At 37.4% G+C, this 23904-nt stretch overlaps 1 protein-coding gene across 2 annotated transcripts in view; it reads left to right on the top strand.

The window, feature by feature from the left end:
• ZFYVE9 (zinc finger FYVE-type containing 9) overlaps positions 1 to 23904 on the top strand; it is a 190709-nt gene that overhangs the window by 140183 nt on the left and 26622 nt on the right. For both annotated transcript variants that reach the window (XM_045897698.3, XM_045897697.3), the window contains 3 exons: positions 11622 to 11846; positions 13398 to 13480; positions 21670 to 21774. In XM_045897698.3, coding sequence (XP_045753654.1) covers positions 11622 to 11846; positions 13398 to 13480; positions 21670 to 21774 — 413 coding nt within the window. The remainder of the gene's footprint in view (positions 1 to 11621; positions 11847 to 13397; positions 13481 to 21669; positions 21775 to 23904) is intronic.

Below are 23904 nucleotides of genomic sequence, written 5' to 3'. Positions count from 1 at the left end.
TTTAGGTGTAGGGTTAGGTTGTGTACTTGAGACCTTTCTTGTTTCTTGAGAAAGGCTTGTATTGCTATATACTTGCCTCTTAGGACTGCCTTTGCTGCATCCCAAAGATTTTGAATAGTTGTGTTTTCATTTTCATTGGTTTCCATGAATTTTTTTAATTCTTCTTTAATTCCCTGGTTGACCCATTCATTCTTTAGTAGGATGCTCTTTAGCCTCCATGTATTTGAGTTCTTTCCGACTTTCCTCTTGTGATTGAGTTCTAGTTTCAAAGCATTGTGGTCTGAAAATAGGCAGGGAATGATCCCAATCTTTTGGTACCGGTTGAGACCTGATTTGTGACCTAGGATGTGATCTATTCTGGAGAATGTTCCATGGGCACTAGAGAAGAATGTGTATTCCATTGCTTTGGGATGGAATGTTCTGAATATGTTGTGAAGTCCATTTGGTCCAGTGTGTCATTTAAAGTCTTTATTTCCTTGTTGATCTTTTGCTTAGATGATCTGTCCATTTCAGTGAGGGGGGTGTTAAAGTCCCCCACTATTATTGTATTGTCAATGTGTTTCTTTGCTTTTGTTATTAATTGCCTTATATAATTGGCTGCTCCCATGTTAGGGGCATAGATATTTACAATTGTTAGATCTTCTTGTTGGATAGACCCTTTAAGTAGGATATAGTGTCCTTCCTCATCTCTTATTTCAGTCTTTGGTTTAAAATCTAATTTGTCTGATATAAGGATTGCCACCCCAGCTTTCTTTTGGTGTCCATTAGCATGGTAAATGGTTTTCCACCCCTTCACTTTCAATCTGGGGGTGTCTTTGGGTCTAAAATAAGTCTCTTGCAGACAGCATATTGATGGGTCTTGTTTTTTAATCCAATCTGATAGCCTGTGTCTTTTGATTGGGGCATTTAGTCCATTTACATTCAGGGTAACTATTGAAAGATACGAATTTAGTGCCATTGTATTGCCTGTAAGGTGACTGTTACTGTATATTGTCTGTGTTCCTTTCTGGTCTTTGTTGCTTTTAGGCTCTCTCTTTGCTTAGGGGACCCCTTTCAAGATTTCTTGTAGGGTTGGTTTCGTATTTGCAAATTCCTTTAGTTTTTGTTTGTCCTGGAAGCTTTTTATCTCTCCTTCTATTTTCAATGACAGCCTAGCTGGATATAGTATTCTTGGCTGCATATTTTTCTCATTTAGTGCTCTGAATATATCCTGCCAGTCCTTTCTGGCCTACCAGGTCTCTGTGGATAGGTCTGTTGCCAATCTAATGTTTCTACCATTGTAGGTTACATATCTCTTCTCCCGAGCTGCTTTCAGGATTTTCTCTTTGTCTCTGAGACTCGTAAGTTTTACTATTAGATGTTGGGGTGTTGACCTATTTTTATTGATTTTGAGAGGGGTTCTCTGTGCTTCCTGGATTTTGATGCCTGTTTCCTTTCCCAAATTAGGGAAGTTCTCTGCTATAATTTGCTCCATTATACCTTCTGCCCCTCTCTCTCTTTCTTCTTCTGGGATCCCAATTATTCTAATGTTGTTTCGTCTTATGGTATCGCTTATCTCTCGAATTCTGCCCTCGTGATCCAGTAGTTGTTTATCTCTCTTTTTCTCAGCTTCTTTATTTTCCATCATTTGGTCTTGTATATCACTGATTCTCTCTTCTGCCTCATTTATCCTAGCAGTTAGTGCCCCCATATTTGATTGCACCTCATTAATAGCCTTTTTGATTTCTACTTGGTTAGATTTTAGTTCTTTTACTTCTCCAGAAAGGGTTTCTCTAATAACTTCTATGCTTTTTTCAAGCCCAGCTAGTATCTTTAAAGTGATGATTCTGAACTCTAGATCTGACATCGTACTAATGTCCATATTGAGTAGGTCCCTGGCAGTCGGTACTACCTCTTGTTCTTTTTGTTGAGGTGATTTTTTCCGTCTTGTCATTTTGTCCAGAGGAGAATAGATTAATGAGAGAACAAACTGCCAACAGGGTAACAACATTCCCAGAAAATATACTCTAAACAAATCAGAAAGACCTGAAGCAGTGGGAAAAGAAAGGGAAAGAGAGAAAAAAGAAAAAGAAAAAAAAAAAAAAAGATAAAAACAAACAAAAACAGAACAAAACAAAAAAAACAGAATGTGATCAAATATGATCAGGCTGGTATATAAATCAGTGCCACCCACTAGATTTTGGGTGTATTTTGGTCTGTTAGAAGAAAGTGCCTCCCAAAATTTTAAAGAAAGAAAAATTTATATATGTACGAAAATAAGGGTTGATATGATGAAGTGATGGGATATGATTGTAAAGATGAAAATTATAAAAAATTTTATAAAAGGAATTGATAAGAAGTTGTTTGAAAAAAGAAAGGGATTTAAAAAAAAAAAGAGAATGTGATCAGGCAGGGGAGTAGACAAAAACCATACACTAGAGATTTAGGGTATATTTTGATCTGTTAGAAGAAACTCTCTCAAAATTTTAAAGAGAGAACAACTTATATACATATGCCAAAAATACGGATAACTACTGTGAAGGGGTAGAATATGACTCTAAAAATGAAAAATAAAAATGAAAAATAAAAAAAATTTTTTTTTAAAAAAGGGATTGATAAGATGTTGGTTGAAAAAGGGAAAAAGAAAAAAAAAAAAGACAGTTAAAAAAAATTAACTTTGAAAGACTAAAGAATCATGGTAAAAAAGCCATGAATTCTATGTGCATTATTCCCCCAGCGCTGGAGTTCTGCCATTCTCATTGATCAGTAAACTTGGTCTTGGCTGGCTGTTCTCGCTGATCTTCTGGGGGAGGGGCCTGTTGCCATGGTTTCCAAAAGTCTTTGCCGGAGGCGGAATTGCCCCGCCCTTGCCCGGTCCGGGCTAAGTAATCTGCTCGGGTTTGCTCTTGGGAGCTTTTGTTCCCTGCAAGCTTTCTGTACAGCTATGGAGGCGGAGAGTGAAAATGGTGGCCTCCCAATCTCCGCCTCCGAGGAGCCGAGAACTCGGGCTCCGCTGCTCAGTGAGCCCCCAGAGAAAAGCCGTCAGTCACTCCCATCTCCCCGGTCTCTGGGCGCACTCCGTGCTCACCCAGCCTGTGACCGTGCGTTTCTATCTCTGGCACCCGACCCCGTGTGGAGTCTCCAAACCCAGCAGATCCCTGCAGTGCGCTCCCGCGCCTCTCCTCCCCGGGGGAAAAAGGTGAGTCTCCCCGGATCTGCCGCTTGTTGGGTCCCTGCTGGAGGAGCAGTGGCCCGACTGTGCCGTGGATCACGGTTTATGGCAACCCCAAGCTGAGAGTCCGCGCCTCGGCTCCGTCTGTGCAGCTGGCTTCCCCGCTCTGATACCTGGGAGCTCTGCCGCACTCAGGCACCCCCGGTCTTTCTGTGACCCCAAGGGTCCTGAGACCACTCTGTCCTGTGAGGGTTCCACCCCCCGCTTAGCCACCGGAGTGACGTCCCTCAGCAGACTGACTTCTAAAAGTTCCGATTTTAGGGGCGCCTGGGTGGCTCAGTTGGTTAAGCGACTGCCTTCGGCTCAGGTCATGATCCTGGAGTCCCTGGATCGAGTCCCGCATTGGGCTCCCTGCTTGGCAGGGAGTCTGCTTCTCCCTCTGACCCTCCCAACCCTCCCCCCTCTCATGTGCTCTCTCTCAGTCTCTCTCTCTCAAATAAATAAATAAAATCTTTAAAAATAAATAAATAAATAAATAAATAAATAAATAAAAGTTCCGATTTTATGCTCCGTGGCGCTATCACTTGCCAGAAGCGGCCGACGGAGGCCCCTCCCCCGCCGTCTATCTTCCCGAATATTGCCTCGGATTCACTTCTCCGCACGTCCTACCTTCCAGAAAGTAGTCGCTTTTCTGTTCAGAGAGTTGTTGCTCTTCTTTTCTTCGATCTCCTTTTGAGTTCATAGGTGTTCGGAATGGTTTGACCCCTATCCAGCTGAATTCCTGAGAGGAGACGAAATCCAGGTCTCCTACTCCTCCGCCATCTTGCTCCCCAGAGCTTAAATTTTTTTTTTTTTTTTTTGCTTTTCTAATGAGTTTGTTGTAGCATCTTATTGTAATTTTAATTTGCATTTCCCTAATGATTAATGATATTGAGCATCGTTTCATATGCTTACTTACCATCTGTAGCTCTTCTTTTGCCCATTTAAAAGTGGAGTTTTCTTAATGAGTTTTTAGTACTTTATAAATTTTGGATACAAGTCCTTTATTGGATAGTGCATTTGACAAATTATAGTCCAGTGCATGGCTTGTCTTTTCATTTTCTTGACTGTCTTTCAAAGAGTATAAGTTTTAAATTTTGATGAAGTCCAGTTTATCAGTTTTTCTTTTATAGTTTATACTTTAGTTTCCTAAGAAATCTTTACCTTAACCCAAAGTCACAAAAATTTTCTCCTGTATTTTTTGTCTGGAAGTTTTATAGTTGTAGCTCTTACATATAGATCTAAATTCATTTTGAGTTAATATTTGCACAGGGAGTGAGGTGTTGGGAAGTAAGAATTTCCTGTTCTCTTCACGGTTCTTCTAGCTGGCCTAAAAGTCAACTTGACAGGAGACAGATTAACAGGAGAAAATCAAATTTAATTCATACATATAGAGGATCCGTACAGACATGGAAATTCCAAAGACAGGCAAGGTGAGGTATATATGTCATTCTGAATTAAGGAGAAGGCGGTGGTAGGGGTCTGTGACTTCAGAGGGAAGTAATACAATTCACAGGAAGATGAAAAAGAGTAAATGTTTCAAATGTTTTCTGGGCCACCCAGAAACAATGTGACATAGACAGGCCTGGGTAGGTTCCTCCATGCCTGCCATACTTAGTTCATAGTATAATGTAGTTATATTATAGATAGCTCTCTTCCCAGACGAGGTCCTTTATTTAAATTTTTTATAGGCAGTTGTGTAGGAGGTAAAGAGCTTTTCCTGAATCTGCTGGATTTTCATAGCTTTTTAACTCAAAATAATCTTCATGCCAAAGTGGCCCATCTGAGGGGCAGCCTGCCCTTGGCCCCTACAGAGGTAAGGCTCAAAAGTTCTTTTTTTTTTTTCTTTTTTGCTTATGGATATCCAGTTGTTCAGCACAATTTGTTAAAAAAAACTATCCTTTGTCATTGAATTACCTTGGTAATGTTTTTGAATATTAGTTTTTATAGTGTGTATAGGTCTCTTTCTCTATAATTCCATTGATCTATATGTGTACATATATGGGGATTTAGTTTTATTTTTGCTGCCTAGTGCCAAAAGTGTACTTTTGATCTGAAAACACATTTCCCTTCTTCAATTTGGAAAATTCTTTGTTGTTATCTCTTTGAATATTACTTCTCTTTCATTCCCAACATTGTCTTCTTTTGGAACTCCTTTTACATGTTGGAACCTCTGAAGTCAGTCTTGATCTCTGAACTGTTGTTTTGGGTAATTTTTCTTTGCTTTTTGTGCTGGATCCTAGGGTACAATCTCTCCAAAAAACTCATTAATTTAAGAGGAATTTAATGTGAATTGGTTGATAGTTACATGAGCATAACAAGGTTTACACTGTTACTAATTTTCAGCTTTTAGATTTAACTTTGGAACAAGGCAAGAAGACAATTAAAATTATAAACACAGAATGTAAATATTAACCTTGCAAGTGAAATCATTTTTATCTTTGAAAAATGCTTTTAGTTCCCTTTCAATCATTTGCAACTTTATGTTTGCAGACATGTTAATCTTTTTTCAGCTGTTCTTTGGGCATCCTAAATCTAATTCTTGTGAATTGAGAGCATATTTGTGTAGCATAGTGATGGGCATAAAGGCCCAATTGAAGCTGCTTTAAACCTTCTGGAGGCTTCCTACTACAATTGGAATAAACTCCAAATGCCTTTGGCCAATAAGGTCCTATATGATTTAGTCCCTAAAGATTTCTTGACCTTATCTCTTACTACTCCTTAGTTTGCTTTAGCTACATTGATCATCTTTGTGACCGTTGAACCCATCAAACTCATTTCTAACTCTTGGCTTTTGTATTTACTGTTCCTAGACCTGGAATACTATTCTTTGCAGATCTTAACTAGTTGGTATCTTCTCTTCATTCAGGTCTGTTCTCAAATATTTCTGCCTCAAAGGATTTTCCCCTGACCCTCTTAGCTAAAGAAGTATTCTGTCCCCTTTTCCCACCAGTTACCTTCCTTGTTTTATTTTCTTCAAAACATTTATCACTAACTTTACTAACTGATGTTGTTAATTTGTCTTCCTCCTTTAGAATATAACTCTGTGAGGGCAAGATTTATTTATTTGGCTCAACTCAGTATACCAGCCTTTAGAACAAATAGTCTGGCACATTGGAGAAGCTTAATAAAAAGAACCTGTGGATTGAAGGAATCAATAAATTGATACGATGTCACTAGGAGGTATTTTGTTTATTATTTTGTGGAAAAGTACCTGGAGGAAAGGAGTCCTGAGAGAACACTTGTATTAATAAAAATGCTGTGCTTATTATTCCTGACTTCTTGTTCCCATTGGGACTTGGAAATAAGAGTAAATTCTATTGAGGTCAACCTGAGAGTGTTTCTGAGAGGCCCCAGTGTCTCTGGTCCTTGAGAAAGAAATACCATGGGTCACTCATGCAGATTACTTGGGAAGTTTCTATAATTTCATATCTTTGAAAATAAATTTTTTTAACTATTTCTATTTGTCACCTACCCTACCTTATTTTGTATCTTTAAATTGTGGTCACCTGGGTTAACCCAGATGGACTTTTGGTTAATTTAAATTTCTTATATAGATTTTTGAAAAGGCAAAGTAAATTTTAAGGTACTATATTACTAGTGTGTATGTTATTAATAAACTGATCATTTTTAATTTTATTTTTCTTAATTTTATAATGTCACTAATAAAATTATAGGCCTCAAATACAATGGAGTTTGATTTTTTATTTTTTAATGTGGAGGTTTATCTCAGTCTAAGAATATAGGTGCATAATCACTATTAACTTAGGAAAATATGTATTTAGATATTTTTAAACCACCATCTCTTGCCAATTTTCTATCCCCCCAAGCATTTAGAAGAAAAATTGTAGGTGGATTAGAGGAGGGGGGAAAAAAGAGATTTTAAAATAGTAGTCTCTCAAAGAATATAAATAATTGGTAAGACATTTCTTAAAAAATGATAGGTATCCAATAAATATTTGTGGAATGACTGGGAGTCTGTCAAGTTTTGTGCATCTTAGAAAATATTTTACTAATATGTGTATCTCTATCTCTTTTTTGGACTAGTATCTAACAGTATATATCATGTGGTAAATGCATGATTGATCAATGTCCAGTAATTGATTCAGATTTTAGTGGCTTGCTATTATTTCTCATGGCCATAAAAATTACACTGCTTATAATCTTTAGTATTTCTGAAGCAAGTCACTCTTTTATCTGTAAAATAAAAGAAAATGTTTCCTAGCCAGTGTGTTTCCAGGGAAGGAGGAACTTCATTGGTGTTTTCATCGTCATCAGTAATTATCTTGCATTGCTTTTCCAGTTAAAGATGTTACATCATGGTTTGGATTTTTAGTCTCTTTTTACAATTAATTGTGAATCTTTTTGGTAAATTAAATTTATTTTGTATCTTTCTATGAGCAAAGGAGCCATGGTATTGCTGCTTTGCAAAGTAATTTTTCAACCAATGAAAAAGTAATATGGAATTATTTATGAAGAGGTGATTTGAGACTAATATCTATATTTATTTATTTTAAAAGATTTATTTGAGAGCCGCGAGTGTGCATGCTCAGGGTGGGGCAAAGGGAGAAGGAGAGTCTTAAGCAGACTCCCTGCTAAGCGTGGAGCTTGTTGTGGGGCTTAATCTCACAACCCTGAGATCATGACCTGAGCCGAAACCTAGAGTCAGATGCTTAATGGACTGCACCACCCAGTTGCCCCTCTAGTATTTATTGAGCTCTCACTACATGCTAGGCTGTATTCATTGTTTTATGTGCACTATTTCATTTCTTCTCCACTATAACTCTTGTGATTCATACTGTTCTTGTCCCCATTTTACATATGAGGAAACTGAGAGGCACCAAGGGCCTAAGTAACTTGCCAAAGATCAAACACATAGTTGATTAGTGGCTGAACCCAGATTTGAATTCAGCTGTATCTTCTCTAAATCCCATGTTTTAAAAAAGCTGTAAACTGCCTCTTGAACTTTTTGAAGTTACATGGTAAATCTCACAGATGCTCTAAACTGAGGAAATGACCTTTTATGAAGTACTCATGCTTAACTGCAGTTTACTGTATTATAAAGAACACCAAGTGACTATCTAAATTCTTTTGATAGTTTGAGGTTTAGTTATATGTTAATATTCATGAATATTAATATTTCTTGAACATTTGTTTGGAAATTGTTCCATTTGAGTTAGTTGTGAGGATAAACATTTGAAACGAAAGGAAGCTGTTGCATAGATATTAAGTTGTATTTGTTTTTTTTTTTTTTAAGATTTTATTTATTTATTTGACAGAGACACAGCAAGAGAGGGAACACAAGCAGGGGGAGTGGGAGAGGGAGAAGCAGGCCTCCCGCGGAGCGGGGAGCCCAACGTGGGGCTCAATCCCAGGATGCCAGGATCACGACCTGAGCCGAAGGCAGATGCCCAATGACTGAGCCACCCAGGCGCCCCTTAAGTTGTATTTGAATTGAATTTAAGGATGGCTATAAGCGCTTTGAAGAACAAAGTTAAAATTCCAAATTTAAGATGGAAAATTGCAAATTATTATATATATGTATATATTTTAAAGACAGTATGATATATGTAAAGACTAGGAGATTGAAAGATCTGCTTTCTAGATCTTATTTTGCTGCTTATTTTACCTTGTGTCTTTTGGAGTCACTTCACCTCTACTCCTAACCCTCAATTTCTCCACCTGTAAAATAACAATCCCAAAGTTCAGGGAAATGATACCTGCTCTGTTAACCTAGTGACACTGATCTGATTATCTGATCAAGGTCATGTAAAATTGCTTTGTAGCTATTGATATAAAACCTTTGACATACTTGCCAGGTCATTTAAGCTCAGAAGCAAGAATCAGTATCTATTTTATTTATATGGATTCTATAGTGGTCTTGGGGCATATAGGATTAATTCAGTGGATTGTATATAGTGGATTGTATCGAATGTTCCCATAAAGAAGTACCTGTATAAACAAATATATAGCAGACTTTATGAGTTCAAGAGCCCCAGATTAAGTTTTCAGTGAAAGCTTGTCTTTGTCAAATTTTCATACCAAGTGTTTTATTTTTGCCAGTATCTACACCTGTGGAATGCTACTTGTTTGTAGATGAGATCGTACATAACAGTCTATACTAAATCACTCACTAGAATTTATAGAGATTTACCTTAAAAAAACTTTTTTAAAGAAAGTAGATGCTTACAGGATAACCTAAATTTTATAATATAAAGGGGCGTAGTGTGGAGTCTGAGTGTGATTGAGACAGGGAGGAGGAGGATGTTACATGGTAGAAGCAAAAGGGTACTATCTGTGGAAAAATAACCAGTAATAGATTATCCATACATAATCCGGTCTCTAATAGGGAAATCCCCAAAGGAATAAGGAATGATTGCCTTGAGTACCAAGCTAACATCATTTTCACCTTTGAGTTGTATGCACTAGGGCAATCTTATGAAACATAAACATTGGGACGCTTGGGTGGCTCAGTCGGTTGAGCGTCTGCTTTCGGCTCAGGTCATGATCCCACGGTCCTGGGATTGGTCCTGCATCGGGCTCCTTGCTCACCTGGGAGCCTGCTTCTCCCTCTGCCTGCCTCTCCCCCTGCTTGTGCTCTTTGTCAAATAAATAAATAAAATCTTTAAAAAAAAACCCATAAACATTATGCTCTCATTAGAACTTTAGAGGAATGATACTGTATAATCTCCATTATGGATGGAAATAATATCTTTCATCTCTTTTACCTCCCATTCGTCTCCTCCCCCAGGTTAAAAGATGAAAATTTATACAAACCTTACTCTAAAATCTTTGATAAAGCAAAGAAAATCCTATAATATTTGGCTGATCATTATGTGTATATGTAAATTATAACAATAATAGTTGCAAGTTTTTGAGAACACATTGTGTGCCATGTGCTCTTAGGCATTTTGCATAAATTCACATTTATTCTTCACAACAGGTCTGAAATTTATAATTTCCCCCATTTTACACAGATATTGAAGCTCGCAGAAGTCAAATAACTTGCCCCCAAATCACATAATAGTGATTGAACTAGTATTCAAACCCATACCTCTGTGACTACAATCTGTGATTTTTTTTTTTCCCCAAAATACCATACTGCTTCCTGGATATGGGGATTTTTGTTTTTTGTTTTTATAGATCTGGCCCAGCAGTTCAGATGTGTAGCCAGATTTGATTAATCCTGAGTCAAGAGGACTGCCCCAAATGTATTTGGCAGATGATAATGTTCAGGTGAACGTGGCTCTCAGCCACAGAGCTTCTCTGAGTTTTGTGGGGAATTGTTCACTTCACTTGTGGACCCTACTATCAACATAGCTTCCTACTTCACTCAAAGAATCTGTGACCCATCATTGAGCTGTTCTGTGAACAGACTAGTTTTCCAGGAAAGTAAGCATTAAGTTTGCTGATGAGGATTTCTGCATTTGCTGTTATTTCTTTGAGAAATATCGGAAGAAGCTTATACACGTCTAGGGAACCTATCTACCATTATGGGACAGCTCCTCTTCTTTTGTAATTCTAAACTGAGGAAAATGTCTTAATGAAAGGCTGATGTGTCACTGTTTCATTTAAAAATTTTTGAATTAGAAAGTGCTTAGTCAAGAGCTTTTGCAGCTAAAAGAAAAAAACTAATATGAATTTAAATAAACCCTATGTTATGTTTCATATTTGTCTCACCCACAACTACAAACATAAATCCTATGATACTACCTTCTCTGTAAATTTTCTAACCTCAATGTCTCATATATAACTGTACTTATTGTCTTAATTCATTATGTTCATGAGTTGACTTTATTCACCCAATGAGACTGTAAGCTCTGCGAGAGCAGGTACCTAGCAGTAACATTTTTTCATGATTTTTGAGGCAGTAATTCTTACCCTGAGACCTCTAAAGTAATTCATACAGTAGAACTGTCCAATCTAAGGAAGGCATCAATATTTTTGGCTTTTAACTAGATAGACTTCTACAGTGTAATAATACAAGCTATTTCATGCTCACCAGAGGCCCTGATAAAATTGGAAAACAAATTTTCATTTAATAAATACCTTTATTTAAAAAAAACAACTTCAGGCGCCTGGGTGGTTCAGTTGGTTAAGCAACTGCCTTCAGCTCAGGTCATGATCCCAAGGTCCTGGGATCGAGCCCCGCATCAGGCTCCCTGCTCGGCCAGAAGCCTGCTTCTCCCTCTCCTACTCCCCCTGCTTGTGTTCCCTCTCACGCTGTCTCTCTCTCTCTCTCTCTGTGAAATAAATAAATAAATAAATAAATAAATAAAATCTTTAAAAAAAACAACTTCATAAACATGTCTTTCATAGTGAAAGTTTGGGAATTAGTGTTCGGTTGTGTCTGGCCCAATGTTAAGTATAATGATTACTAAGAATATGATTGATTTATTGATAGAGAATAATTAATGAACTTTTGTTTTAGGAAATGTTGTGGGCAACTTGGGACATTCCTTCTTCAGTCAGAGTTTCCTTGGCAGTAAAGAACATGGTGGATTCTTATATGTGACGTCTACCTACCAGTCACTGCAAGACCTAGTACTCCCAACCCCACCTTACTTGTTTGGGATTCTCATCCAGAAATGGGAAACTCCTTGGGCTAAAGTGTTTCCCATCCGACTAATGTTGAGACTTGGAGCTGAATATCGACGTAAGTAGTAAAATAGCTTCTTCTATGCTATATGACCAAGATGTAATGGCTAAATAAAGGCCTGAGATATTCAGACCCCTTCCCCCTGCAGTGATATAATCCAGCAGAAGTCTTTTGAAATAGCTAAGCTAAATTTGGCCATTGTCTTTACTTATTTTAGCTTTAATGTTAAGGACTAAAAATCTCAGGAAGTTAGTGATTATTTAGTACCTTGTAAACTTACTGGTTTTATAGTTCATTGATAAATAAAAGTTCATCTTCAGAAAAAATGTATTGGAATTTAACAAGTAACTTTTTACAGTATCTGTAGTGAACATTTTTTTGCTATTTTGTTGGAAAATAGTTATGACAAATTATATCTTACATAACATAACAGATAGTGGAAACTAGTGGTGTAGAGATCACTTGGAGTTGGTAAAGTGAGCAATAGAAGAGCTTCCTTGCCCATGGTGGAAGCAGTACAACTAAGTTGTGAGTTTTGTTTTTGTTTTTGTTGTTTTTTTAAGACAATAAGCCTTAAATGCAAGCTTTATTTTAAACTATATTTTCACCTGATCAGAATTGCCATGGTCTAGGAATCGGACCATTTGAGCAAGGTTCTTAACTCTATGACTTCCTAGTTCTCTACCTTTGGGCAAGTCATTCAATCAGTTTCTTCTGAACTGGAAAAAATAATACTTGCCTTTTACAATATGTAAGATTGTTAAGAGGATCAAATGAAATAATGAAAAACTATTTTATGAACCATAAAATAGTATATGTTTTCACCAAGTCAGCTTCATTCTTTCTCTTATTCATTCATTCAGTAAGAATTTAATAAAGGCCTACCATTTGTAACAAATCCTGGGAATTCAGAAATAGCTAAGACATGGTTACAGGCTTAGTAACCTTTGAAATACAGAAATTATGATTACAGTACTATATTGTGTTAAAACACATGTTCAAAGTTAACAAAGTTCTTTTGGAGTTCCAAGATGGACTCCAACTTCACCAAGAATGAAGGAGTTGGATAAGAAACATTTCTTGGACCAATTTGCTTCTCGACTGAATTGTGAAAGAGACATATGAATCAGCTAAATGAAGTAGGGAAAGGGAAGGATTGTATGCAGAGGAAACAACATAACATATCTTCCTGTCTTGTACAGGCAATTCATCCCATAAAGTTCAAGGAGTAAGCCAGGGAATAGGCCGCCTCATGTTTGGCTATTCTAAGGAGGATCCTGGTTGGGAGGTGTATAAGAGTAAACACAGAAGAATTAGGAGAGATTTGTTTCCCGGATCATATTAATCCAGTTTGAAGAAGAGTGCTTCCTGAGACTTTGTAGTTCATTTTTAAGACAGCTGCATCAAAAGGCTTACTCTGGTATGGTTTGTAGAAGGCTCAGAATTTGTCTTTGATGCTACCATGCTAAATACTTTTGACCTCTAAATTTCATATGATCTAAAACAGCTATTACAGTTATATTTTGAAAATTTTATGAACCATGATGTTTCCCTTTTACCAAAATATTAAGCTGTTAAACTTAGTCTCATTACTTCTCATTTCCATAGTTTATCCCTGCCCACTCTTCAGTGTCAGATTTCGGAAGCCATTGTTTGGAGAGACGGGGCACACCATCATGAATCTTCTTGCAGTAAGTTGGAGATTTTTATTTTCTTCTCTCTTACTGGGGTTTGTACAGGAGAAGGAAGAGAGGGATTTCATTTTTTTGTTAGTATCCATACCCCTGCTGCTTCAGGCAGGTGGAGATTTTATGCTGTAGGAAAAGAACAACATACATATTCTTTGGAAAGTATATGGAGCTTTGGAGTGGAAATAGTACAGGATTTCAGCCCTTCATTATACACTTACTATCTAAGTGACCTTGCAGGATTATTGTAAGGACTAGAGGTAATGTGTAATTAAAGCACCTAGCATTCTGTCTTGTTTTTATTTTAAGCGTGCCGTCGTAACAGTGTCCCCTTTGTCTGTATAGCTTATTGTTTAGCCCAGGATTGCTCAGAGATTTATTCAAATACTTCAAGCGAGTAAGGTATTCATTCTTTTCTGTTGGATTTGTGTATAGGTTGGGATTCAACCTATTCACATGCACAGGCTCTGACTCTGTTGATTAAGGATGTTGGTTGACTTGGGCCTACTAAGGTCTTTGCTGTACATGTGCACAGACTAACTTCAGTCCTGGGTATTTGGAGAGTTTATGAAGCTCACTATGGCCTTCTCACCTCCCAGAACCTTTGTTAAATATCTGGCTAGTTTGCCTGCTTGTTACTTACCCCAAACAGGCTAACAACCTCAAGCTAACTGAGCTGCTGGCCCTCCATTTTCACTAGCCACTGAAATTACCACTGTAGCTTATACCACTCCAAATCAGGTAAGATCCTTCAAGTAGCAGAGCTTATTGTTTTCACAAACTACCTTGAACTACCCGAGAGGGCTAGGGTGCAGCCCCAAGCAAGATCACAGACTCAGCTCTACTGTGCTTGCTTGAAGTTCAGTAGCTTTCATGAATAAACACATCTCAGTGTGTTGTATGCCTTTGGTCTAATTCCAGAGCATCGTAATGATTGTTTTTTAAAAACTGATTACCCAGTTTTTTAGTTGCTTTTTGGGGAATAGATTTATTTCCTCATTCTGTCATGCAGTTGCTGTTATCGTTTATGTTTTTTTTTTTTTAAGATTTTATTTATTTATTCATGAGAGACAGAGAGAGAGACAGAGACAGAGGCAGAGGGAGAAGCAGAAGCAGGCTCCCCGTGGAGCAGGGAGCCCGATGTGGGACTCGATTCCAGGACCCTGGGATCATGACCTGAGCTGAAGGCAGAAGCTTAACGACTGAGCCACCCAAGCGTCCCTAGTTTGTTATGTTTTAATGAGATTTAAATAATAAGAAAAGCTCTTGTAGCTTTACCTATGTTGTTGACATTTTCAGTGATATTCATTCCTTTGTGTAAATCTATATTTCCATCTGGTGTCATTTTCCTTCTGCCTGAAAGATTTCCTATAACATTTCTTGTCCTTTGGGTCTTCTGGTGAGAAACTTATTTGGCATTTTTATTTCTAACAACATGTTTATTTTACCTTCATATTTGAAAGATATTTTTGCTGGATGTAGAATTCTAGGTTGGCAGTTTTATTCTTTGAGTATTTTAAAGATGAATAATAATCGCTCTACCGTCTTCTGGTTTGCATTGTTTCCGACGAGGAGTCTATTTTCCCTCTTTGTTCCTCTCTACATAATGCTTTTTCCTTCTTTGTTTGCTTTAAGGTGTTTCTTTTTATCACCGGTTTTGAGTGATATGATTATGTGCCTTTATATGGTTTTTTTGTGTGTGTTTCTTATGCTTGGGTTTGTTGAGCTTCTTAGTTTTGTGATTTTTATAATTTTCATCAAATAACATTTTCTATCTACCTCTTCCTCTCCTTTAGGGAATCTAATGTTACAGACATATTAGGTGCTTGAAATTGTTTCACAGCTCACTAATGCTCCTTTTTTTTTTTTCTTTTTCAGTCTTTTTTTTCCTCTTTGTATTTCATTTTGGATGTTTTCTATTGTTGTCTTCAAGTTCAGTAATCTTTTATTTTGTATTGTTAAAGCTGCCAGTTCCATCTTTTTTGGGGGGTGTGTGATCTCGTTATAATTTTCATCTCTAGAAGTTTGACTTAAGTCTTTTTCTAGATCCTGTATGCCTGTACTTAATTTTTTGAACATCTGGAATATGATCATAGTAACTATTAGAATGTCCTTGTTAGGTAATTCTAACATCTCTATCAGTTCTAGTTCAGTTTCCATTGATTAACTACCCCCTTACTTTGAGTTGTATTTTCCTGCTTCAAGCATGCTTGGTATTTTTAAATTTTTTATTGGATGCCAAATATGATTTTTTCCTTTCTGGATGCTGGATATTTTTGTATTCCTATAAATATTCTTTTTTTTTTTAAGATTTTTATTTATTTGACAGACACAGCAAGAGAGGGAACACAAGCAGGGGGAGTGGGGGAGGGAGAAGCAGGCTTCCTGCAGAGCAGGGAGCCTGATGCGGGGCTCAATCCCAGGACCCTGGGATCATGACCTGAGCCAAAGGCAGACACTTAATGATTGAGCCACCCAGACACCCCTCCTATAAATATTCTTGAGTTCTGTTACAAGTAAGGCAGTTAATTTACCTAGAAATAGTTTGGTCCTTTCAAGTCTTGCTTTTAAGATTTGTAAGGTGGAACCAAAGTCTTGTTTACTATAGTACTAATTATTCTCCACCACTAAGGCAAGACCCTTCTGAGTACTTGTAATGACTCTGGCCCTATTTGGAATTAGGCCAAACTTCACAGATTAAAGGCACATTTCTTTTCTTTTCTTTTTTTTTTTTTTAAGATTTTATTTATTTATTTGACAGAGAGACAGCAAGAGAGGGAACACAAGCAGGGGGAATGGGAAAGGGAAAAGCAGGCTTCCCACAGAGCAGGGAGCCTGACGCGGGGCTCGATCCCAGGACTCTGGGATCATGACCTGAGCCGAAGGCAGACGCTTAAGGACTGAGCCACCCAGGCACCCCTAAAGGCACATTTCTTTACAAGCCTGTTTTTTTTTTTTTTTTAAGATTTTATTTATTTATTTGAGAGAGAGAGAATGAGAGAGAGCATGAGAGGGAGGAGGGCCAGAGGGAGAAGCAGACTCCCTGCCGAGCAGGGAGCCCGATGCGGGACTCAATCCCGGGACTCCAGGATCATGACCTGAGCCAAAGGCAGTCGCTTAACCAACTGAGCCACCCAGGCGCCCCTACAAGACTGTTGTTACTTCAGAAACCAGCTTCAAGTTTAGGGGTTCCCAGGCTACCCATACTTCTGACTAACTGGATACAAATGTTAGCATTCCCACTGCCCTCTCAGTTTTGATAATTCCCTGGAATGATTCACGGAACTCAGCAAAGTATACTATACTTGTGATTACAGTTTTATTATAGTAAAGGAAATACAAATCAGGGCCAGTCAAAAGAAGAGACACATAGTACAAGGTCTGAGAGGATCCCACACCAAAGAAGCTTCTGTGTCCTCTGGGACATGTCACCCTGCTGATACATTGATATATAACATGCACAGAGTAAGCACCTGAACTTTTGTGTCCTGACTTTTTATTGGAGATTCCTTACCTAGGCATGATTGATTGAGTCATTGGCCATGTGATTGAACTCAGTCTCCAGCCCCCCTGATATCATGTGCCTTGTTATACCTTTGACAAGGTAATTTTTCTTACTGATTATAATCTGCTTTAGAATGAAAAGGAGATATTTATCCTATAATCTAGTAGCATAAACTAGTATTTATCCTGTAATCTAGTAGCATAAACAAGCAAAAACTAGTAATCTAGTTTTATGGCCTATATCAGTTCACTTATACAAACTTTTAGTGGGTTATCTACGGAAGTGTCTTGCTCTCTATCACCACTGTTAGGGAGGAAATTTTTTTCTCTATCTTTCAAAGATACTTCCAGCTGGTCTAAGAATTAAATTGACATGAAACAGATTAACAGGAGGAAATTAAATTTAATTTTGTATATATGAGAACCTCACATACATGAGGGGTTCAAAGACAGAAAGGTAAAATGAATTATATATGCCATCCTGAGCTAAGGAATGGGATAGGGACCTGGGGCTCCCAAAGGGAGGAGGGCAGTTCACAAGGTAATAAGAATAAGAGCACATGTTTGATAATTAGATGTTTGCCCTACCATACAGATGGGTCACTCAGATAGAATTTATCTCTGGTAATAACTCTAATTCTGAGAAAGCCCCTCAATTTAGATTCTTCTAGGTAGTTTAGACAAGGGCAAAAGTTTCTCTTGAGTCTCAATTGCCTTCAGTTCAAAGTGGCACATTTGGAGGAAACTTATTTTAAACCCCTTAACCCCCTTCTCTGTCTCTAGCTAACTAGGACCTACAATCATATTGATTCTAACACTTTTCCATTGTCTCTCACTCCCCTTGCTTTTCTCTCTCCCTATCTTAAGATTCCATGGTTTCATCATTAAAATCACTTTTTTTTTTTTACATAATTCTAGTTTCTCTCTCTCTCACCCTCTGTTGTGTTGGCCAGCAAAATGTAAACCCTAGTTAAATTTACCTTTCTTAAAAAAAATTCATTTTTATTTATATACAGTAAAATTCACCTTTTGTGGAGTATACTTCTAAGAGTTTTGACAAAGGTAAAGAATTATGTTACCACCACTGTTGCAATTAAGATATAGAACAGTTCTGTCACTCCAGAAAATTTGCTAGTGCACCCCATTGATCCTCTGTCCCTATAGTTTTAGCTTTTCTAGACTGTCCTATAATTGGAATTATACAGTACAAAGCCTTTTCAGTCTGGCTTTTACTTACCATAATGCATTTGAAATTCATCTGTGTTGTTAGGTATGTTGTTGGGGAGGAAATAATCTTTTTCCTCTACTTAGCTTTGGTTCTTTGGCTGAGGCCCTATAAATTAGACTGGTCAAAGAGTGATTAACGGAGACCTATTTTGGGGTGGCATATTCAATATCAATAGTCCATTCATCTTTATTGCTTTGTAGTGTTCAGTTGTATGTATGAACCACAGTTTATCCATTTACCTGTTGATGGATCTGTGGGTTGTTTCTCATTTTTGGTAACTATGAATAAAGCTGCTGTAAACATTCATGTATGAAATTTTGAGTGAACATTAGTTTTCCTTTCTCTTGGGTAAATAGCTGGAATAGGATAGTTGAGCCATATTGTACATTTAGTGTTACAAAGAACTGTGAAACTCTTCCAACATGCCTCTAGTAGTTTGCATTCACAAGGAATATACAAGAATTCTTTTTTCTTTTTTTTTTGCCAGCACTTGTTCTTTCTCTTTTTTTGTTTTTAATTTTTGCCATTCCAGTAGGAGTTTAGTGGTCTTAATTTTTGTGATTTTAATTTGTATGCTTTTTATGATGAATGATTCAGAGCATTTTTTTTTTCATGTGCTAATTTGCCCTCTTTATATCTTCTTTAGCGAATCTTCGGATTTTTGCCCATTTAAAAAATATCTTTTGTTGTTGAGTTTTGAGAGTTTTTCATGTATTCTGAATATAAGTCCAGATTTGTATCACTTGTTATATTTTCTCCCAGCCTATGGTTTATTTTTTTATTCTCTTAATAGTGTCTTTCACAGAACAAAAGTTTTTAACTTTGTTATAGTTCAATTTTCTTTTTAAAGATTTAATTTATTTATTGGAGAGGGAGAGAGAGAGTGCAAAAGCAGGGGGGAAGGGCAGGGGGAGAGAGAGAAGCAGGCTCCCCGCTGAGCAAGGAGCCTGACTCTGGGCTCCATCCCAGGACCCCAGGATCATGACCTGAGCCAAAGGCAGACGCTTAACCGACTGAGCCACCCAGGTACACCTAATGTTCAATTTCTTAATGTTTTTATGGAGCATGCTTTTTATATGATATCTAAGAACTTATTGACTAGAATGACATCATAAATATTTTCTCCCATGTTTCTTTGTAGAAGGCTTATAGTTATATTTTTATGTTTTATATTTAGGTGTATGGTCCATTTTTAGTTAATTTTTGTTGATGATTGTGAGGCATTGTTAGAAGCTCTTTTTTTTTTTTTTTTTCCATTTGTATGTCCAATTGTTTCAGTACCATTTGTTGAAAAGACTATCCTTTCGGGCGCCTGGGTGGCTCAGTCGTTAAGCGTCTGCCTTCAGCTCAGGTCATGATCCCAGGGTCCTGAGATCGAGTCCCACATCAGGCTCCCTGCTCGGCAGGAAGTCTGCTTCTCCCTCTCCCACTCCCCCTGCTTGTGTTCCTGCTCTCGCTATCTCTCTCTCTGTCAAATAAAAAAAAAAAAAAAGGAAGAAAGAAAGAAAAAAGAAAAGACTATCCTTTCTTTATTTACTTGCCTTTACATCCTTATCAAAAGTCAGTTGGGGGCGTCTGGGTGGCTCAGTTGGTTAAGCGACTGCCTTCGGCTCAGGTCATGATCCTGGAGTCCCGGGATCGAGTCCCACATCGGGCCCCCTGCTCAGCAGGGAGTCTGCTTCTCCCTCTGACCCGCCCCCCTCTCATGCTCTCTCTCTCTCACATAAATAAATAAAATCTTTAAAAAAAAAAAAAGTCAGTTGGGGCACCTGGGTGGCTCAGTCAAAGCAACTGACTATTTTTTTTTTTTTAAGATTTTATTTATTTATCAGAGAGAAAGAGAGAGAGAGAGCATACACAAGCAGGGGAAGCAGCAGGCAGAGGGAGAAGCAGGCTCTCCACTGAGCAGAGAGCCCGATGCAGGGCTTGATCCCAGAACCCTGGGATCATGACCTGAGCCGAAGGCAGACACTTAACGGACTGAGCCACCCAGGCGTCCCACAACTGACTCTTGGTTTCAGCTCAGGTCATGATCTCAGGGTCCTAAGATCAAGCCTCTCATGGGGCTCCATGCAGAGATTCTCCCCCCGCTCACACTCTTTCTCTCTCTAAAATAAATAAATAAAATCTTAAAAAAAAAAAAAAAAGGTCAATTGACCATACCTGTATGGATCTACTTCTTCCTTCATTGATAGCTTTATCCAGGCCTGAATGTGGATGAAGACAAAAAGAGTAGCCTATTCACTGGTCTCACTTTAGATTCATGATCAGTACCATTAAAGAGGCTCTCAGACTTACCTGGCAATGTTTCCTGGTCCATAACACATTCCTATTCTCATGTTTTCTCAAATTTCCAGTGCCTCTTCTCCTTTTCTCACTTTCAGCTGATGACTCAGCCCCAATTTCCCTGAGTTAATAGAAGTAGTCAGAAGACAGTTTTCACACCGTTCCATCCAACAGCTTACCAGTATCTGTACATTTTCTTTTCTTAGCTCCTAGGACACCTTTCTTTCTTGGTTCTTCTGCAGACTTCTGACTTGCCACTTTCCCCTCCCATCATGTTCTGCCTCTCAGTAAATGGCAATACAGTCTTATAATTGACCAGTCCATATAATTCAGAATTATCTTTGATTCTCTTTTTTTCCACATTCAATCCAGTGACAGATATTATCAGTTACCTCTTCAAAATATATCTAGAATCTGATAACTTCTCACCACCTTTTGAACTGTTAACACTTTGGTCCAAGTTATCACTGTCTCTTGCCTGAATTATTTTTATATGTTTATCTGATCTCCTTTCTTCTATCCTTGTTCCCTTTCTGGCTATTCTTTACAGAGAAGTCAGAGAGATCTGTTAAAGTAGGTCAAAACCTTCTCACAGTAAAGGCAAAGGTCCTTAGGGTGGCCTACAAAACTCTGTGAAATCTAGCTTTGTGCTGTCACTTTGACCAGAACTCCTACCACTCTTGCTCACTTTGCTTCAGCAACACTGGATGTGGTGTGTGCATGTGTATATGTTTTACCCTACAAATATTCATTGAGTGCCTAGGCTGTTCCAGGCATTTGGGATATAACAAGAAGGAAACAAGTGAGGGTACCTACCCTCTTTAGTAGGGTAGTCCCTATCCTCTTTGGAGCTTACTTTAGAGGAGGAGACAGTTAACAAATACAGAAAATGTTAAGTGGTGATAAAGCAGAGTTAATAAGCATTCAAATATTTGTTTAATATTGTATTTAAGGTGTATATGAGACTGTTAGGTCTACTTCCTTATGAGAATTTACAGTCTAATTAGAGAGGTAGAATATACACATTAGGGTTTTCATTATACATTTCCTTATTATTTAAATTAATGAGATGTTTTAATTTTTACATTCTTTCCATTTGTGCTGCTTTTATGACTATAAATCAAATCCTGCCATTTATGAATTCTTTATTCCACTTCAATCTGCTTTTTCCCAGGACTTCAGAAATTACCAGTATACATTGCCAGTAGTTCAAGGTTTGGTGATTGATATGGAAGTTCGGAAAACCAGTATCAAAATTCCCAGCAACAGATACAATGAGGTAAGATTTACCACGAAGGCATACTTTTCATTGTTAAATACACAAGTAAAAATGAAAAATACATGATTATATATAAATATATATTATATATATACAAATTTCATTTTTTAATTGACAGTGAAATCAGTTCATAATACTGTATGACTTAGATCAGTGATGAGGAATTTCATGACAGAAAATCAAGATGTTAGGTTTGTGATTTATTTAGTAATTAGTTGTGTCATTGATTGTGCTTTTGATACCATGAAAATCAGTGATATATTTGCATTTCGATTAAGGTATAAAATTAACTGTGTATCTGTAACATTAGTGGTGGGATCTTTTCATTTTTCCCTCTTCTTGTAAGTATATATTATTTTTGACAATACTTAACATTTAAGCATTAACTCCTGAAATGAATTTTAAGTAAGGTTTCAAAAGCAAATAAATGGTTGCATTTTGGATTAAGCTGTATTTTATAACTATAATGAAATTTTGCATTCTATACACACATTACAGAATTATGTAAACAGTGCTCTTTGCCTATGTGCTATGTGAAGTCTTTTTTTTTTTTTTTTCATAAAAATACTTTATTGTTAAAAAAAAAATGTTGTTAGAAGCAAGGAATTTGGAGCTAAAGTCCTCCACCCATTTTGTCCTGGGAATTCTCAGCTTTCTGCATTTCTCTTCGGTGGCTGCTTAAGATTCTTTAGTTGATCAGAGTGGCTTTAGTTGCAGGTTTTGAACCTATTAAAATGCAGATTTAGTGGAAGGTCAGCAATTCTTTTTTCTTTTTTTAAAATTTAAATTCAATTAACATATAATGTATTATTAGTTTCAGAAGTAGAGTTCAGTGATTCATCAGTCTTATATAATACCCATTGCTCATTACATCACGTGCTTGCCTTAATGTCCATCTCCCAGTTACCTGATCCCCCCTAACCCCCTCCCCTCCAGCAACCCTCAGTTTATTTCCTAAGATTAAAAATCTCTTATTGTTTGTCTCCCTCTCTGATTTAGTCTTGCTTTATTTTTTCCCTCTCTTCCCCTATGATCCTGTTTTGTTTCTTAAATTCCATGTATCAGTGAGATCATATAATAGTCTTTCTCTGATTGATTTATTTCGCTTACTATAACACCCTCTAGTTCCATCCATGTCGTTGCAAATGGCAAGAAAAAAGTCTTTCTTAAATTCAAAAGTTTCTTAAAATTAGTTGTAAAATGTCCAACAATAATCATATGGTTTAAAAGAAAAATGTTATTTTGAAACTTAGTTTGATATAATAATGGTTAAAATTTGTTATTTTATTATCTTTAAAGATTTAATTTATTTGAGAGAGAGAGCACAAGCATGCGTGTTTGCACATGCACACAACCAGGGGGAGTGGCAGGCAGAGGGAGAGGGAGAAGAAGGCTCCCCACTGAGCAAGGAGCCCAATGTGGGACTCCATCTCAGGACCCTGGGATCATGACCTGAGCCGAACGCAGATGCTTAACTGACTGAGCCACCCAGGCATCCCAAAATTTGTTATTTTATTAGAAGGATGGTAAGTCCCCAATTTCTCCTTCCACTATTTCTTGGTATAAAGTGAATTGCCTCCTTCCCTCTCTTTTTTTCATTTTTTTCCTCCTTTCTTTTTTTCCCCTTCATTCAGCCACTTATTCATCATTTATTTGTACACTCAAACATTTTATACTTTCACTTAGAATCACGTAAATGTCTTACTGGATTTATAAACTCAGGAGAATGAATTTTATGAGAATGACCTATGTGAAGAAAGCTTTTACCCATGGCCTTCAATGCAATGGCTTTTTTCAGGACTGTAGAAAATAGTAGCTAGAATGTGTGCTTTATTTTTTTGGGATACAATTAGCAGTTCTTATCTATTAGATAGTCCTACCTTGGAATATCAAATAGTAATAGACTAGGCTAGGTAGTGCCAAATCTTTAAAATGAACTGATTTTTTGTATAATTTGTGCCCTAAATAATCTTAAAAGAGATATGCTTTGAAAACACATTTAGAGGGGTGGGGTGGGAGGGATGGGGTGACTGGGTGATAGACACTGGGGAGGGTATGTGCTCTGGTAAGCGCTGTGAATTGTGCAAGACTTGAATCTCAGATCTGTACCTCTGAAACAAATAATGCAAT

The sequence above is a fragment of the Mirounga angustirostris genome, unplaced genomic scaffold (assembly GCF_029215605.1).
Source record: "Mirounga angustirostris isolate CCGP_5_RB_7025 unplaced genomic scaffold, mMirAng1.0.hap1 SCAF_4, whole genome shotgun sequence".
NCBI lineage: Eukaryota > Metazoa > Chordata > Mammalia > Carnivora > Phocidae > Mirounga > Mirounga angustirostris.
Note: the sequence above shows the minus strand (reverse complement) of the source record. Positions and strands in the feature narration are given on the sequence as shown.